The sequence below is a fragment of the Clupea harengus genome, chromosome 21 (genome assembly GCF_900700415.2).
Source record: "Clupea harengus chromosome 21, Ch_v2.0.2, whole genome shotgun sequence".
Lineage (NCBI taxonomy): Eukaryota > Metazoa > Chordata > Actinopteri > Clupeiformes > Clupeidae > Clupea > Clupea harengus.
Window position 1 is genome coordinate 4,380,989 of NC_045172.1, and position 16,271 is coordinate 4,397,259.

The window sequence follows — 16,271 nt, forward strand, 5'->3', positions numbered from 1 at the left end:
CACACTCTTTCGGTCAAGACCATAATCACATTGGCTACAAAAACAGACTAATTTCATTCACAATTAAGGACATTTACAATTTATTCTCCAGATAGAATAGAAAAACACATAACATTTGCAGTTCTAAGCCTTTGTGTAAGTGCACATCTTGGGGTTTCCACCTCTCTTAAGATTGATGTAAGAATAGAAATAATTCTTGAAAGAACAGAATAGTTAAAGTAATAGTGGTTATAAGAGGGGAAGTGCTGGTATGGTGTACATGCTGATGTTAATACAACTGCTTTGAATCACCAAAATTTTACCCGGAAAAAAAACCCCTGTAAAAGTCTTGGCTAAATGGACTAAACAAAAATGTTGACATTCAGCAACTTTGCAATGCAAACAATTATGATTAAAGGTGTAAATGTGTGTTTTAAACGATGATAAATGTTAGTTTGAGTTATGAGGACATGCAAAGCAGCTTTGTAGGTGAAATATTATGTCACTATGTTAGGATTTGTTCTGAAATCCTCATAGACATCAATGCAAGTGCCACCAGTACAATATTCCGGTGAACATAGAATAAATTCAGAAGAAGTTTTCAAGTTCTTCCATGTGCAAAATTCTAAAATAAAGAAATTGCTAAATTAAATAGATTTAAATTTGTAATTACATTAAAATGCCCTCTAAAGAGTTGGTAGTTTCATTGTTAGGTTCAAATACATGAATTTCACCATTGTATGATATCAAATAATTAAATGCTCAGAGCCTTACATATATCCATCTCGTTTCATTCATCCTACAAAAATAAAAAACTCCACATAAGTGGCTTTAACAGTATTTCTCTTTGACACAATGCAAAATGTAAATAGAAATACACTGAAATCTTGATCTTGATTTAACATTCCAGCAAGAAATCATTTCAAGTCATTTACAACTTACATTTCTATTTACATAAAAACTTTAGTTTTGACATCAACATCGACTATCCACTGAATCCATTGAAAACACAGTGCCTTCCAGAATTAGTCCCATTTTGAACCCCGCCTGTGAGGAAAAAAAAACACAAAAAGACATTGAAGTGGTTTTTCTAAATAAATCTATTTCCTATGACAACGAATAGCCACTCTCATGCACTGTGTATGACACTTCACAAGACTAGACCCTGATAGGCCACTTAGTGTTCATGTAACAGTCTGCCAGAGTTAGGAGCGCAGACTTGATTATGCTGTTCTGCCTTTCAAAAAATAATGAATGAAGAAATAAAAGAAGTCTCGAGGGAAGTGAAAACATTTGAGGACAGCAACCGAGCTTGATGAAAATGAAAACATATAAAACACACACTGTTATGGGCATGCTTTCTGGGCCATGAAGCAAAATAAATTTCCATCTTTACAAAAGAAGTACAGTAACAAACTCAGTTCAGTTCAGCCCCAACTTTCGGTGTAGGTGGGTGAAGAAAAGTTAGCTTCCTTTCAACCGCACACATAAATAATTCAGAGGCAGTTTATCATTGAACTGATTATTGAAATGCAAAGAGGCAGGGGAGAAAAATCCCGATCTGAAAGGCCCTGAACTGAGCTGGAAGTCACAGTGAGTGACTGGCGGCTGCGGCACAAAACACGTGACAGAAGCCAGAGAAGCCAGGAGGTGGCAACAGCGACAGTAGCACTCGGGGTTATATCAAGCCTGGGAGGAAGAAACGGGTTTACAAACCATCTTTGCCGCTGCAGCGTGGAGAGACGAGAGCAGAAAGATCACTGCTGTTACTGAAATACTAAAATACTGCCATATCAAAATGGAAGAAGGAACCAGAAAGTGTGCTCTTATGTTGGAATGCTAAATTCAAGCAAATTTGAAACACGGACATGCAACCTTTGAAATATTTGACCAGTTATTTTTTACTTTTGGCTTCAAAGTCAAAGCACTTGTAACTGTCAATCTTATCCCGTCACCACGTTGACATTTTTGTCTAAGAGAAGTGGTTGTCAGTCATTGGGATGACAAATGCAACTCCCATCTGACTTTTCGTGAGGGAACCACAGAACAACAAAGGCAAAATCCCTCTCCCTCAATGATAAATACCTACATTATGGCTTCAACTAAAATTTATATCTGGTGATGGCTCAGAGAAAAATCCCAATAACGACTTATGTAAGCCTCCATTTGTAAGATCAAACCATTTATAATTCAAGTCTCATTTTTGAGTTTTGAAAAGTTGTAAATCACGATTGCATGTTAGCTAGTGCTTTAATTAATTATTGATTGCCTTCTGAATGTTTCATTCCAGCCATAAGCCACGCTTTACCAGGATCTGCCCTGGTTAAGGGTTTTATTTTTACTACGTGCATGTAAGAGCATTGTAGCTAAAGCCTTTGCTTTTACCCCCATTTACACAACAGATCAGTGTATTTGTGTGTGTGTGTGTGTGTGTGTGTGTGTGTGTGTGTGTGTGTGTGTGTGTGTGTGTGTCTGTGTGTGTGCGTGCGTGTGTGTGTGTCTCTGTCTGTGTGTCTGTGTGTGTGTGTCTGTGTGTGTGTCTGTGTGTCTGTGTGTGTGCGTGCATTTACCTGCATCTCCTCCAGCTTGGATTGTATGTCGGGAGAGTAGTCTGCAGGCACACTGCTGAAAGGGTCAAATGGTTCAGCTCCAAACAGGTCCATCCCTGCAGGAGAGGAGAATGGAAGACAGGGGAGGAGGAGAGAGGAGAGTCGATGGAAACAACATGAGAGGGGGAAGGAAGAGGAGGAGAGAGGAGAGGGGAGGGGAGGGGAGGAGGAGAGAGGAGAGTCGATGGAAACAACATGAGAGGGGGAAGGAAGAGGAGGAGAGAGGAGAGGGGAGGGGAGGGGAAGGGAGGAGGAGAGTAGATGGAAACAACATGAGAGAGGGGGATGGAGGAGGAGGAGAGAGGAGAAATGAGAAAGGAGAGGAGAGAGTCGATGGAAACAATATGAGAGGGGGAAGGAAGAGGAGGAGGAGGAGAAGGAGAAGGGAGGGGAGGAGAGAGGAGAGAGGAGAGAGGAGAGGAGAGGGGAGAAAGGAGGAACAGAATATAAAGGAGAGGAGAGAACAGAAGAGAGAAAGAGAGAAAGCAGAAACAATATCAACGAGTCTCACTCTATGCCAATGTCAGTTATAGCCAGAGGATGTAAGAGGGGATTTAAAAAGGCCTGAAGCCTCACATATACCGGTCAGAGTGAGATACTCACTCCTCTCCTTCAGCGGCAGACAAGGAGGAGGAGGAGGAGGAGGAGGTGGTGTGAAGGGGGGCGGGCTGTCCCCGTTGCTGGCCGGTATCTTTGTCATGGGTGACACGGGGGAGAAGGGCACCATGTCAAAGACGTCCGTGGACCGCCCTCGCACAGGGATGCTCCCGGCCTGGTGGGAGATGGGGGTCAAAGTTCAAAGGTCATTTATGAATTTGATTAGCTCCTGAACCTCACCCATCAGCTGAACATGCTGAAGTGTCAGTGCTGATGGGGTCTTCAAAGCAGAATAAGTAATTAGTAGCTGCAATTGGGTTGAGGGGCACTGGCTTTGACTTTGATCTTCCCTCGTGGGTGAGTGTAGTTAAGACCTTTATACATAATGTAGTCGAGTTAACTGCAACTTTTGGATTTTAAATGCAATATGGCAAAAAATGCGTTGAATCAAATCAAAGTTCAACTTTAAACATTCTAATCCCTTTCAAAGTCTGGAGTGTGTGTGTAAGTGTGTGTGTAAGTGTGTGCACTGTGTTCTGAGATTACCACTCTCTCTTAGTTTGAGCTCTAATTCATCAAAAAGATTCCCCTTTGCAGATTTACTTACAGGAACTATAAACTAGAAGCAGGAGAAGATCCTCTTGAGGGGTGAGTATTTCAAACATTTCATCTTCTTCTTTGGTGTATAGATGTACAGAGGTAAACATGTACAGTATGATTTGGCACAGAAATATCAAAGTGTGTATACACCGTAGGTCTACATATCATGCTTATAGAGTAGGGATGTTGCTGCATTCTAAATGGCTTTGGTTGTCTGCCATGTGGTGTTGGAGTATGTGGCCTTTGGGACATGACTGATCGGCTGTTTCTTGTCTTAGAATCGAATTCACTTTTACGTCACTTTGCATAAAAGTGTCTGCCAAATAAGTTAATCTAAATGGAACTGTTATTAAATCATAGGTACTGGTGTGGAACGGAGACCCGAGACCTGAAATCCATCAATTTGCCTTTTTAAAGAAACATCTGTTGAGTAATCCTATCTTTTTCTCTTACAGTCTTTTGATTTACATTTATTCATTTAGCCGATGGTACAAGCTGAACTAACTTAAACTCTCTCTTGTAAAGTGAGGTAGAAAAGCAGACCACTGCCAAAGGCATGTGCTTTTGTCAGAGAAAACCACTTATGCAGGAACACAAAGCGTTAAACAGTGGGTGAGTAAAGGAAAGAAAAGCTCTGGTTATTACGCGAGGGCGTGGCACACTGTGGTTGCAGAGGGGCTTTGATTGGGCAGGTTTAGAGGGTGGGGGCGTGATCAGGCCGGCTGATTGGCTGGAATCGGGGGAGCTGGCGGGGGTGAGCGTGAGGGAGGAGATCTCCAGACAGGCGAGGGCTGTCAGGTCACCGCCGCACCAGAACAGAGCCGACGGCCTCTGCATCATGAAGGCCTCGTTACTGGGGTTTAGGTGGAGGAGCTAGAGAGACAGAGAGAGAGAGAGAGAGAGAGAGAGGGAGAGAGGAGGAGGAAAGGAAAAGAGAGAGGAGAAGAAGGAAGAAAGGAAGAGGGAAGGGAAAAAACGAAGAAAGAGAGAGGAAGAGTTTTCTTTTTGTTTAGAGGGTTAGATACAATCAAAAGGTGGAAGTGAAAGATGACAGTTAATTAAAATGCAGACCAAAAGAGGAGTGCTAGTGAGAGATAGAGGGTTAGAGGGCCTATTTCTGAACCGCCATTTTGGATTTCATCTTGTTGTCAACTACACAGTTTTAAACTGACAGTTTCTACTCAACTTCATACATATGTAAAAAGTAGACCAGAACACCAGCACGAAGATAATTCATCCAAATCATCTAAAGTCAAAATTAGGGCAAGGGATGGGTGAGTACTGTGAAGAAAGCAGTGCCTTCTTGCTGAAGTGGTTGTCTGTCAAAATGAGGGGAGAACATACTGGAGAAACCTGGCCATTCGTCAGCTGGTCCTCCAAATCCTGCAGCTGCTTTTTTAATCTGGAGTTCTCGGCCTCTAGATCTTGAATCTATAATCGAAGAAGAACAAAGATCTTGAATCAAGAAACAAAAAGCTTAAGATGGAGGGCGAAACTAGGAGTAACGTATCGATTCGGTACCTTTTACATTTGAATCATTTGCCTGAGAGAAACTGGAGGTTTCACTCAACTATACAGACAATAAATGACACAAAGAGCTGGGACATACTGCAAATAGTGAAGGAAGACTGATAGAGATTTTCAGGACCATGAGCTCACTCAGAATTATATGCAGAACAGTGATGCACAGTGTTGGGCTAAGTACTGTCAATTTCAATACAATCTTGGATGACAATCAAGCCTGAGCTTTATCAAGCCCCTTAGTACTAGAAAGACGAATTTAACATCTTGTTCTGTGTATTAATAAATGCATAGGTAGCAAATAAATGAATTGATATCATCACAAACAAATAATCTCATGCTCTATTGAACCTTTACCCTCTTCTGTAGGTTGCCTATCTGTTTTCTGGTCTCCATATCTTTACCACCGGATTCCAGGAATTTTTTGTATGCCAGGTCAAACGCTTGACCGATGGCGAGGGTAATCTCCTCTGCCTGCGCCACAGCAGCAAACAATGAGGGCACAAAGAGTAAACACAAACAGTAAACACAATGGTGGAGAACAGTCAACAGCAGAGTAAAAGCATGCAATCCTTTAAGCAAACAGAGCTGGTCAAGTTAAACACGGATTAGCGCTAAATGAATACTGTAATGACTGCTGCAGAAAAAATGGATCCATTTCAATTACAGCTTTCTGTATACACAAGGACATCGACATTGACATTAGAAGAAACAAGAGTGGTTCAGGGGGATGGACAAAAGAGGCAGACAAGAAGTAATTATTAATGATTGAATATAAATGTATATATATATATACATATATAATATGATTGAATATGCTAAAAGGATGAGTATTGGGAGTACTGGGGCAAGAGGGGTCTAAAATTGAAAAGGAAATTTGATTGGATGAGGAAGGGGAAAAGATGGCAGACTGCGGTCAGGGACTGGATGAGTTTGTCTGAATGAGGGTGGTGGGTTGAGAGACTACAGAGAAAGAAGAAACAGTGCTCTCCAGGACAAATGTATTATTACTGTTCAAATGGATTGTTACTGTTATAATAATATTGGCCTGTTTCTGCTGTGAGTGTGACTGTGCTGTGAGCGGGTCTGGTATCACTGGGCTAACAGGACATTCAGTACAGTACAGAAGAACTTCAGCCATCACCGGCCACATGTCTGACTTACACATTTATCGCTGTCGAATACGTAGCACAGATGCGTCTTGGTCTCGGGGTCGGTGCAGATGAACGTGAATATCCTCTTGTCCGTTTTATCATCAGCGCAGAAGGACATTCTGTGTAACTGGCAATTATGCTGTACTTCCTGCGGAGACAACGTCATTTAGGTTCCAGCCGAATAGGGCAATTCCACTGCTGTGCTGCTCAGGGGGGGGGGACTTCAGGAGGCCATGCGATGCAACTCTGCAGCTCACCTTTAATTAAACTAAGAGACTGTTTTTATTATGTGATACATCACACTCACTGTCTTTGCTCGCACTAACATTACAGAAATGTAAATCTGTTCCTGTTAATGTACATGTATGAATCACCTTCTCCTTTCCAGTCTTTTTTTATGGGGGGGGACAGCGACGACGACGACATTACTTTAAAAAATGACTTTTTGTATCTTTTAAAAAATAAACAAAACACAAAGATATGCAAATCCACAGTAGGTCTAGATTACAGTTTCAGTGACATAGTCTGTGTGCTCTTGCAGCTGAACTGGTAGAGCAAGAAGCCAACAACACCAAGGTCATGTAGCTCTGCACCGGACACAGTGCACATCTAAACAGTCGCTTTGGATGAAAGTGTCTGCTGACTGATGAAACATAAATGTCAGTACGTGTCAGTGAGAGTAGGTTCAGTGCTCAGTGTTAATAAAGAATGTGTCAGTGAGAGTAGGTTCAGTGCTCAGTGTTAATAAAGAATGTGTCAGTGAGAGTAGGTTCAGTGCTCAGTGTTAATAAAGAATGTGTCAGTGAGAGTACGTTCAGTGTTCAGTGTTAATTAGTGACGCCTGAGGTCCTGGGCTTGATGTGCTGTGAGACTGACTCACTCACTTTTGTCTTTGGATCTAAGATTTTCACTCCGTAGATGGAAATCTGCAATTCCACTTTGGGAGACTTCTGTCCCTCAGACTTCTTGATGTGCCTTTGAAACTGAAAACACCAAAAAAAAAAACAACACTGGAAATAAACAAAAATGCGTATGAATTATTCAATCTGAGCTTTTCATCATTTACTTATTTGAGTCTGATTTTAAATTTTTTTTTAAGTGCCCAAACAGTTCTTTAAATTTCGATCTCTATCACTGACACCCCGGTTGTGATGTTCATGCACTCCACTAGAGGGCAGTACAGAACACACACGCATACTTGTCCCATGTCATTTGGCCGGAGGCAAGCAATTAACTTTTACGTGCCACCTGGCTCTTTTGTGCGTGAGAGAGTGCCCACCTGTTGCTAATGACAGAACAGTGAAACCAGGAAAAGACGTCAGTGGAGGAGATTAGAGTGCTTTGAGCTGAGTGTGAAGGTACCTTGAGCTTCCGTACAGCAACCTTCACCACGTCGGTGCCTTTTGGCTGGTCCACCTCGGTGATCCCCAGGAACTGAGACAGACAAAAAATCAAAGCAGACAGCACTAGAAACAATCAGTGCCGTGCTGGCAAGCGACTCCAGACTTTGATAAATGTCTGTCTGTGTGTGTGTGTGTGTGTGTGTGTGTGTGTGTGTGTGTGTGTGTGTGTGTGTGTGTGTGTGTGTGTGTGTGTGTGTGTGTGTGTGTGTGTGTGTGTGTGTGTGTGTGTGTGTGTGTGTGTGTTTGTGAGAGAGAAAGAGTGTGAGAGAGAAAGAAAGAAAGAAACTTTTCTGCTCTTAAACTTGGCAGAGGTGTCATCCAGAGAACTCATCAATAAGAAAAAAACTGCCAAGTTAGAGAACACCTCGAACCTGTGCGCTGTCAGACATTATCAGCTCTGATTTGCCTGGCTGGCTCTCAAAGACCTCTCCGTTCACCACTGTTTCTCCAGGATCTCTACTATCCACTACTGGCCAGCTAACTCTTCTGGACGTATAAAACCCTTAAGGAGATAAGCTTGAGAAACATCTATATCAATATCCAGGCCAGGCTCTTCAAGCATCTAAACACACCACCATGTAAGATACTTTAGCTGTCTAAGTCAGCAGGCGATACGAGGATAAGAGACGATATTGGGGATGGCCTCCAGATGTAATAACCACACTGAGTGAGGACTATAAGTTGGGTTTCCATCCAACTCTTTAATGCACATTTTGACCCTTTGAATAGGGGTGGAAATGCTTCTTTTAAGTATAAGAAATGAATTCACTGGAGTGGGTGGATTAACTCACGATTCACATAGGGTATAATGCGAATCACATTCGTTGCGTGTTTCCATTAAAGTTGCCCTGACAACCTCCAGTTTTGAACCCATAGCTGTTCACAACTCCCTTGATTAAGAGAGTGAACATTTTTTTATTCACATAACACAGCGGATGGAAACGCTCACAGACTCCGAATTTTCAAAAATGTGCTTCAAATACGAGAGTGAGTTGGATGGGAGCCCAGCTGTAGAGACCTCTTGTGTGGCACTCATCCCCTCTCCACAGACTCCCAGCACAGCAGCACTCCCCTCCAGCCCAGAGACACCCCAGGAGGGAGATGACAACTCTGGATCTGACGCGCCGCTGATGGGGTTCAAGAGTTACGTCACTGTCTGGGGCCTCACAGCCACACACTGAGGCCATCCAGAGTGTGTGTATGATGCTTGTGTGTGTGTGTGTGTGTGTGTGTGTATGCTTGTGTGTGTAATCCTGTGTGTGTGTGTGTGTGTGTGTCAGGGCCCTCACATCAACACACGAGAGAGAGAGAGAGAGAGAGAAAGAGAGAGAGAGAGAGTGTGTGTGTGTGTGTGAGTGAACACACTGAGGCCATCCAGAAAAGCCTTTTTGAAAAACCATTTCCACCTCCTGCTGAGTATGTGTACACATTACACATTTGGATTCATGAGTGTGTGTGAGTGCATGTGTGTGTCTTAGAGAGAGAGAGAGAGAGAGAGCGAGAGAGAGAGAGAGAGAGAGGGAAAGAGACAGAACACACTGAGATGATCCAAAGAAAGCCTCTGGGAAGGTGATATCTAAACAGAACACCTCCTACCCCCTGCAGAGTGTCCCCTCCCCTCCCCTCCTCTCCCCTCCCCTCCCCTCTCCTCTCCTCTCCTCTCCTCTCCTCTCCCCTCTCCTCTCCTCTCCTCTCCTCTCCTCTCCTCTCTTCTCCTCCCATCCTCTCCTCTCCTCTCCTCTCCTCTCCTCCTCTCCTCCCCTCCCCTCTCCTCTCCTCTCCTCCCAACCTGGCCTTCAGCACAGTGCCGAGCCCAGAACTGAGTAGGGTGATGAATCTCTCCTGCTTTTCAGGCTCCTGCAGTCCAACTTGGCAGAGGTGCTGCTTCTGAGGGCGGGGAGGTATGGGTCTGTGTGTGTGTGTGTGTGTGTGTGTGTGTGTGTGTCTGTGTGTCTGTGTGTCTGTGTGTGTTGTGTGTGTCTCTGTGTGTGTGTTGTGTGTGTCTCTGTGTGTGTGTGTGTGTGTGTGTGTGTGTGTGTGTGTGTGTGTGTGTGTGTGTGTGTGTGTGTGTGTGTGTGTGTGTGTGTGTGTGTGGAGGGGGCATCGCTGGCTGGTGTGTAATGGCGTAGGGTGGGAGTGGGGACCGGGGGTGAGGGTTGGATTTCAGCGGAGCTGTATGGGGCTTGGGGAGCCAGGTCACATTTCCAAAGGGAACGTCTTGCCCTTTTCCCAGTGAAAGCCAGCTCTCACCTGGGTGATGTGTGTGTGTGTGTGTGTGTGTGTCTGTGTGTGTGTGTGTGTGTGTGTGTGTGTGTGTGTGTGTGTGTGTGTGTGTGTGTGTGTGTGTGTGTGTGTGTGTGTGTGTGTGTGTGTGTGTGTGTGTGTGTGTGTGTGTGTGGTGGTGGTGATGGTGATGGGGGTGGGGGCTGTGTTTGGGCTTCTGTGTGTGAAAAAAAGGAAACAGACATTAGCTAGCTGTGCCTGTGAGCCTGGTGGAGTGACATAAACTAGTGTGAGTGATGGGGAGGACATGTTTATGTGTCATGTTTACGACAGGCCCGTGTCATCGCCGTCAAATGGCGTCATGTTCAATAGGAGATGAATGCGGTGAGATTTACGGCTCTGGAAAAAGAGACCCTTTTCCCCACTCGCCATGGGGGGGGGGGCTTTGCTGCACGCTGTGCTCAAACGAAAAAGGAGAATAGCCTAGCACACCCCCCTTCATAGACTGTGGCCATTTCACACTTAACTGTACGGATTTTACAGCCTTTTAAAATTACAAAATAGCATCTACAGTGGCTTGGATTAGCAAAGCTTCTGTGATTGCTGTGTTTGAGTCACATTGTTCAGGTTCAAAAGACCCCAGAAGTCTCACTGAGTTTGCTTTTTGCAAACAGATAATTAGCCACAATTACCACACACCCTCTCCACGCAGACTCTAAGTTCACCAGAGGCCGAGTGTTAAAGAAAAGGAGAGCAGAGTGAATGTGGCTCATCATACCTTAGCGTTGTACGCCACGTGCTGCTTCACCAGGGCTTCGGGGGTGAGCATGGTGGGTTTATCTGAAACACACAAAGGCAGGAGAGGCTCAGGGAGAGCGGAGGCTGAACGGCAACAAAGGAGACAATGCGGGTGGGGAGACAAATGTCCCCCATTTAGCCAAGCATCCTGTAGGACTCTGGCCTCAGGCAGAACGCTTCTGTCCATGCCCACTGTGCTACTGTAGACACACAGTCAACAAACAAATAAATACCCTCACACACACACACACACACAAACACACCAATATACAAACACACACACACAAACAAACACACTCACACACTCACACACACACACACACACTCACACACACACACACATACACACAAACACACCAATATACAAACACACACACACACACACACACACACACACACACAAACAAACACACTCACACTCACACTCACACACGCACATAAACACACGCACATACACACACACACACACACACACACACACACACACACACACACACACACACACACACACAGACATGCAAACACGCGTGCCCGACACACACACACACACACCTGAGCAGAGTCTGTAGGCATGGAGATAAATGGGAGAGCCCATTTGTCACAGTAGTGGGTTGTGTTTTCCTGAGCAAGGCTGAGAACAAGAGGCAGCAAATGTGTTTCTCTTCTCGTCTCCTCTGCACTCTTTTATTTCTGCATGACAAGGAAAGGCACTCATCCAACTCCTCAATCCTCTAGGCCTTACAGCAAACTGGGATCCTAATGCTGTTGTGTAATTGTGAACAATTGCACCTAGCTCCACACAGGATTGTAAACAGACCTACTTCAATACAGAGATACTACAATACACTGTCATGCCTTAAGCCGTGATGTAGATCAGCAATGGTTAATGGGGGAAATAGGAAAGCAAAAATAGGAGGAAAGGGATTGTCTGCGACCTAAATATATTTCTGCTGTTACAGCAAAATCCACACTTTGGAGTTCTTTGGATATTTAGAAGTTTAAAAGTTTTTTTAAAGACACTTAGACACCTTTGGGGCTAAACTATATTAGAGGCATTGTAGCAACGTATCCTCTCCCGTCTTTGTCCGTTTTCCTCCTCTCCTCTCCTCTCCTTCCTCTGACCGTGACTCACTGTCCAGCTGTTGCCACTGACCTCTGGGCGGCTGGCTGGGAATAGTGCCCTCTCTGTGGATATCTTTGTCCCGACCACTGCTGAGAACTCAGTCTGTTGCGGTCGGCCGATGACAGAACAGTTCCGTCTCTCTGGGTCTCCTTGACCACACCACAGGTGGGAACACCGTCTGCTGCATTCTGCTGTTGACAACGGAACAGTTCTCTCTTTCCAGATCACCTCCACCAGGCCACTGATGGCAACACAGTGTGTGTGTGTGTCGGTTCTGCAGTTACAGTAAGAGTACCGCTCAGAGACTCTAGAACTCCTGGACTGGACTGCTGGAGAGAAGTGTGTCTGCTGATATCACAGTATCCTTCATTTCTGTGTGCAGTTGATTCACGAAGTTCAAAAAGTTCACACCAAGGTTGGCTGGTTTGGATGCGCATGACAAAACCACTTTTCTTCAACCCATCCGTTCTGGCGACGAGACACTTGTGGAAATGAAATCCCACGGAATTGATGCGTTCTCCCGCACTAGATGAAACTGTCTGCTCTCTCCCCGGCGAGACAACGAGTGCAAAAATGAGTTTTCATCTCCCTCGCCCCCTCTGTTTTCCCCCAGTTTCGACCCATCTTAATCTTTTCTCTTCCTCCCTCCCTCCCTCCCTCCCTCCCTCCCTCCCTGCTACCTCTCTTTCATTTTCTGTCTCACTTAAACTCACTTTTCTCTCAATCTCTCCGTCCCCCTCTTCTCTCATATTGTCAGTATAAATGTTAACAAATGGCTTCCTATTGCAAAATATCTGCATGTGTGTGTGTGTGTGTGTGGGGGGGGGGGGGGGGGGGTGTCAGGTTGTCCCACTGCCTTTCCTGTCTGTCCCCTGGCCTGTGTGAGGCCATCCGTTGATGGATGAGCCATAGGGAGCTTTGTGCTCTGTGGAAAGCACTTTGAAAGGGCTCCAGGAGACCTTCTGTCATCAGATCTGCCTTCTCAAACTGTGCCACCATCAGCATTGGGCTCCATCCCTCAGTGGGGTGCCTCGTGCGCTTGGCCACAGGGTGCAGTGTTTGATAGACTTTGGATCTTTGCTTAGTCAGCGCAGGTTATATATACATATATACTTTTTTTTATTTATACATGCAGGTTCTCCACATACATACACATGTATACATATATGTACACATACATGTATATATTAAATATTTGTATATATATTTATTTCCCTGTAGGTAGTAAAACTGTTTGTGATTCTGATACATACGTCCACATACTTACATAGACACACATTCAGTTCATACATCAAGCATGTTTTTATGGCATGTTACATTGATATGAGGAAAACAGACAATGAGCGTATCTCCATATGCTGCTCTCAGGTATACTGTTAGGAGGAGAGTGTAAAACTGGAGGAAACTGGCCACACTTTTCACAAGCGCACAGGTTCTCAAACCACATTAGCCACAGAGCTGCCATGTCTACTCAGCATCACTGGGCGCAGACGAGGAAAAGAGATGCCTCCTGAGTCATGCCCGTAGAGGGAGACGCGCCCACTCAACGGCCGTCTGGCGGAGTCGCAAGTCATGACGCCAATGGAGTGGTGTGTCCTGTCACATCCTACCTGACACCTTCACGCAAAGAGCCTTTCCCCTTAATACCCTGGCCCAAGCTTGACAGCTGTCTGGAGCATTAGCCATGGCCCGTCGCCTCTGAACTAACCCAAAATAAACAAGAAAACAAGAAAACATGACAGCACTACTGTTGACGAATACGGTTTCTGCTTCTGGGTGACTACTGTCAGCTCCTAGACGAAACCTGGCAGCTAGTCGTAAGAATGTAGGCTACATGGACCCCGCTACTGTTGCGTGTCGTTAGGGGGATTGGAGTCCACTGATGGTTATTCCACCTCAGCCCACTGCTGATCCAGCCACTGACTGACTGCAGCATCCTTTCACCTGCTTTTAAAAGTCTTAATTAGACTTTGATTGAGAGGCTGCCTGGAACATCACCCCCCTCCCACACAAACACACACACACACACAAATGCAGTCCATTTGCAACCCTTTAGAGGAGATGGGTTGAAGACCCTGATTGTAGGAGATGGCAGCACTTTCACTGCTGGGCTGATGCTGCTGAAGAAAAGGTCACGGTGTGCCTGCCTCCCCTCAATGTGTGGGTGGAGGGAGTGTGTGTGTGTGTGGTGGGGGGGGGGGGGGGGGGGTGGAGGCGAGCGAAAGGTCAGCGAGTGAGAGGAGGCTTCGGATCCCGGAGGTGGAGAGATGAAACACAAGTGCGAGGCAGGGTGACAGCCGTGATCCAGTGTGTGGATGCATTAAGATATCAGTTTAGACGGATGTGCCCTGATCGTGGTCACGACCTCTGTAACCTTAAGGGTTAATACTTTTTCCTTTCATTTCCACCTGCATGGCAGGGCAGCAGAAAAAAAGCCTCATTGGTGGTCGAATCAGTTTTTTTGTGGCTGAATCATTGGGGAAAAAGATTCAGGCCCAAGTACCTCCTGTGCTTTTTGGATGAATGTTCTCTGATTGCCAGACACTTGACAAGGCTTTTGTGCTCCCCCCGCCCACACACTCCTAGTTTTACGCCACTCAATATCGCTCAGGCCTTGAATCAAATATCAACAGCCCACACAGAAAAGTACTTTCTACAAGCAATTTCTAGCCGCCATTTTGGGGATGACGTGACTCTTTTTGTTCTGTTTCTTTGGACTATTTCAGGCATTTAAGCTTAATGCCATTCAGGATGCACCGCTTGCTTTTATATCTTTCACCGCCATGTCGGGCCAAAGACACCTCAGCCGCCTGCCTATTTAATTTTCCACTTCAGTAGGCTTATCTACGGCTCCTATATTAGCAATACAAATAGGGGACATTACGGAGAAGATTAAAGTTGCCCTTGTCTCAGGTGGATGACGGATCTGACTGTACCACAAATATTACCCATGTTAAAAGCCATTATGACTTTCTGCACAGCGCGCCATTTTCCCGTCGGGCCGTAACTGTCAGGGGGGTTTGTCTCTGCTTTGACACTGAGGAGAGACAGACGGGGTTTCTCTCGCATGTTGGGCCAATAGCAGCTGGTGCGCCACCATTCATCTAAATTAGACATTTCAGATGAGTTTTTCGGGCTAAACGTCTTTGGGTGCAGCACATGCTGCCTGGCTCTCTCTGCATAGTTGGTGGTTCATGAGTTTAGTGAGGTGGTTGACGAGAACTAACTCTAAAATGGCAGTCTCTTAGCACAAAGGATTGCGTGCACATATAAATGAATTGGAAGTCATTGAAACTCGGAGACAATTCATCTAAATTATCCCCCTTTTAAACTTATATTTAGTTCCATCCGTAGTTATACTTGTGGTACTTAGAGACAGAGGATTTTAATTGCTGGAATCCTCATCATTTAGTCAATGCAAATTCTCGTTGTCATTAAATATCATTGTCAGTGCCAGTGGAGGGTAATCCCGTCAAACATGTATTTCTATTGGCATGTGAAGAGGTGTCAAAGGAAGAATGAAAGACTGAAAACTGGGAATGAAACAAGCCTCTCCAAACCTCCACCATGCAAAACAGCAACCCGCCTTCAAACTTCATTATCTCCTCTCTTGAAACGCCTGTGAGAAGGAGAGAAAATAAGAGTGCCTTCGTGCACACACACACTAGGAGGAGGGAGAGAGGAAGAGATAGGGAGAGGTAGAGAGAGAGAGAGGGAGAGACAGAGAGAGAGGGATATAGAGAGGGATATAGAGAGGGATAGTGAGAGGGAGAGAGAGAGAGAAAGAGAGAGAGAGAGGGAGAGAGAGAGAGAGGGAGAGAGAGAGCGAGAGACCCAACAGCACGGCATGAAATATTCAAACCAACCCACTACAGTGGCTGCCTGCTAGGAGAGATAAACCGCGCCAGAACCGCCGACCACGACCGAGGCAGCGGGTCCGGAGGCAGGCCTGTCACCAACATCCATTAAACATGAGAGCCCTAGAAGGCAAGCCATTCTCTCTCATTCACCCGCTCCCAATGGGGGTAGGCATGTGGACGTAAACCTGAGGCCCTGTAACCACGATGACGACGAAGATGACGATGATGATGGCGCTTCTGATTGCCGCCACCAGAGCTGCCCACTTTTCACTGGCTGTGGTTTTAATTGCGTTATGCACGGATGGAGGGCTTGAAATGGAAATGCCCCATCACTTTGGAGTGTGTGTGTGTGTGTGTGTGTGTGTGTGTATGTGTGTGTGTGTGTGTGTGTGTGTGTGTGTGTG

At 45.4% G+C, this 16,271-nt stretch overlaps 1 protein-coding gene across 6 annotated transcripts in view; it reads right to left on the reverse strand.

The window, feature by feature from the left end:
• Positions 1–63: 63 nt before the first annotated feature.
• The window catches only part of gulp1b (GULP PTB domain containing engulfment adaptor 1b), a 38,427-nt gene continuing 22,219 nt past the window's right edge, over positions 64–16,271 (reverse strand). For 3 of the 6 annotated variants that reach the window (XM_031558403.1, XM_031558401.1, XM_031558404.2), the window contains 10 exons: positions 10,865–10,926; positions 7,823–7,894; positions 7,345–7,443; positions 6,471–6,608; positions 5,664–5,780; positions 5,130–5,216; positions 4,431–4,658; positions 3,171–3,360; positions 2,550–2,644; positions 64–1,026 (listed from right to left, as the gene is read on the reverse strand). In XM_031558403.1, the coding sequence (XP_031414263.1) occupies positions 955–1,026; positions 2,550–2,644; positions 3,171–3,360; positions 4,431–4,658; positions 5,130–5,216; positions 5,664–5,780; positions 6,471–6,608; positions 7,345–7,443; positions 7,823–7,894; positions 10,865–10,926 (1,160 nt within the window). In that variant the 3' untranslated portion in view covers positions 64–954. Of the gene's footprint in view, positions 1,027–1,695; positions 1,707–2,549; positions 2,645–3,170; positions 3,361–4,430; positions 4,659–5,129; positions 5,217–5,663; positions 5,781–6,470; positions 6,609–7,344; positions 7,444–7,822; positions 7,895–10,864; positions 10,927–16,271 lie in introns of all 6 variants that reach the window. The other 3 variants (XM_031558402.1, XM_031558406.1, XM_031558405.1) reach the window with 3 other exon arrangements.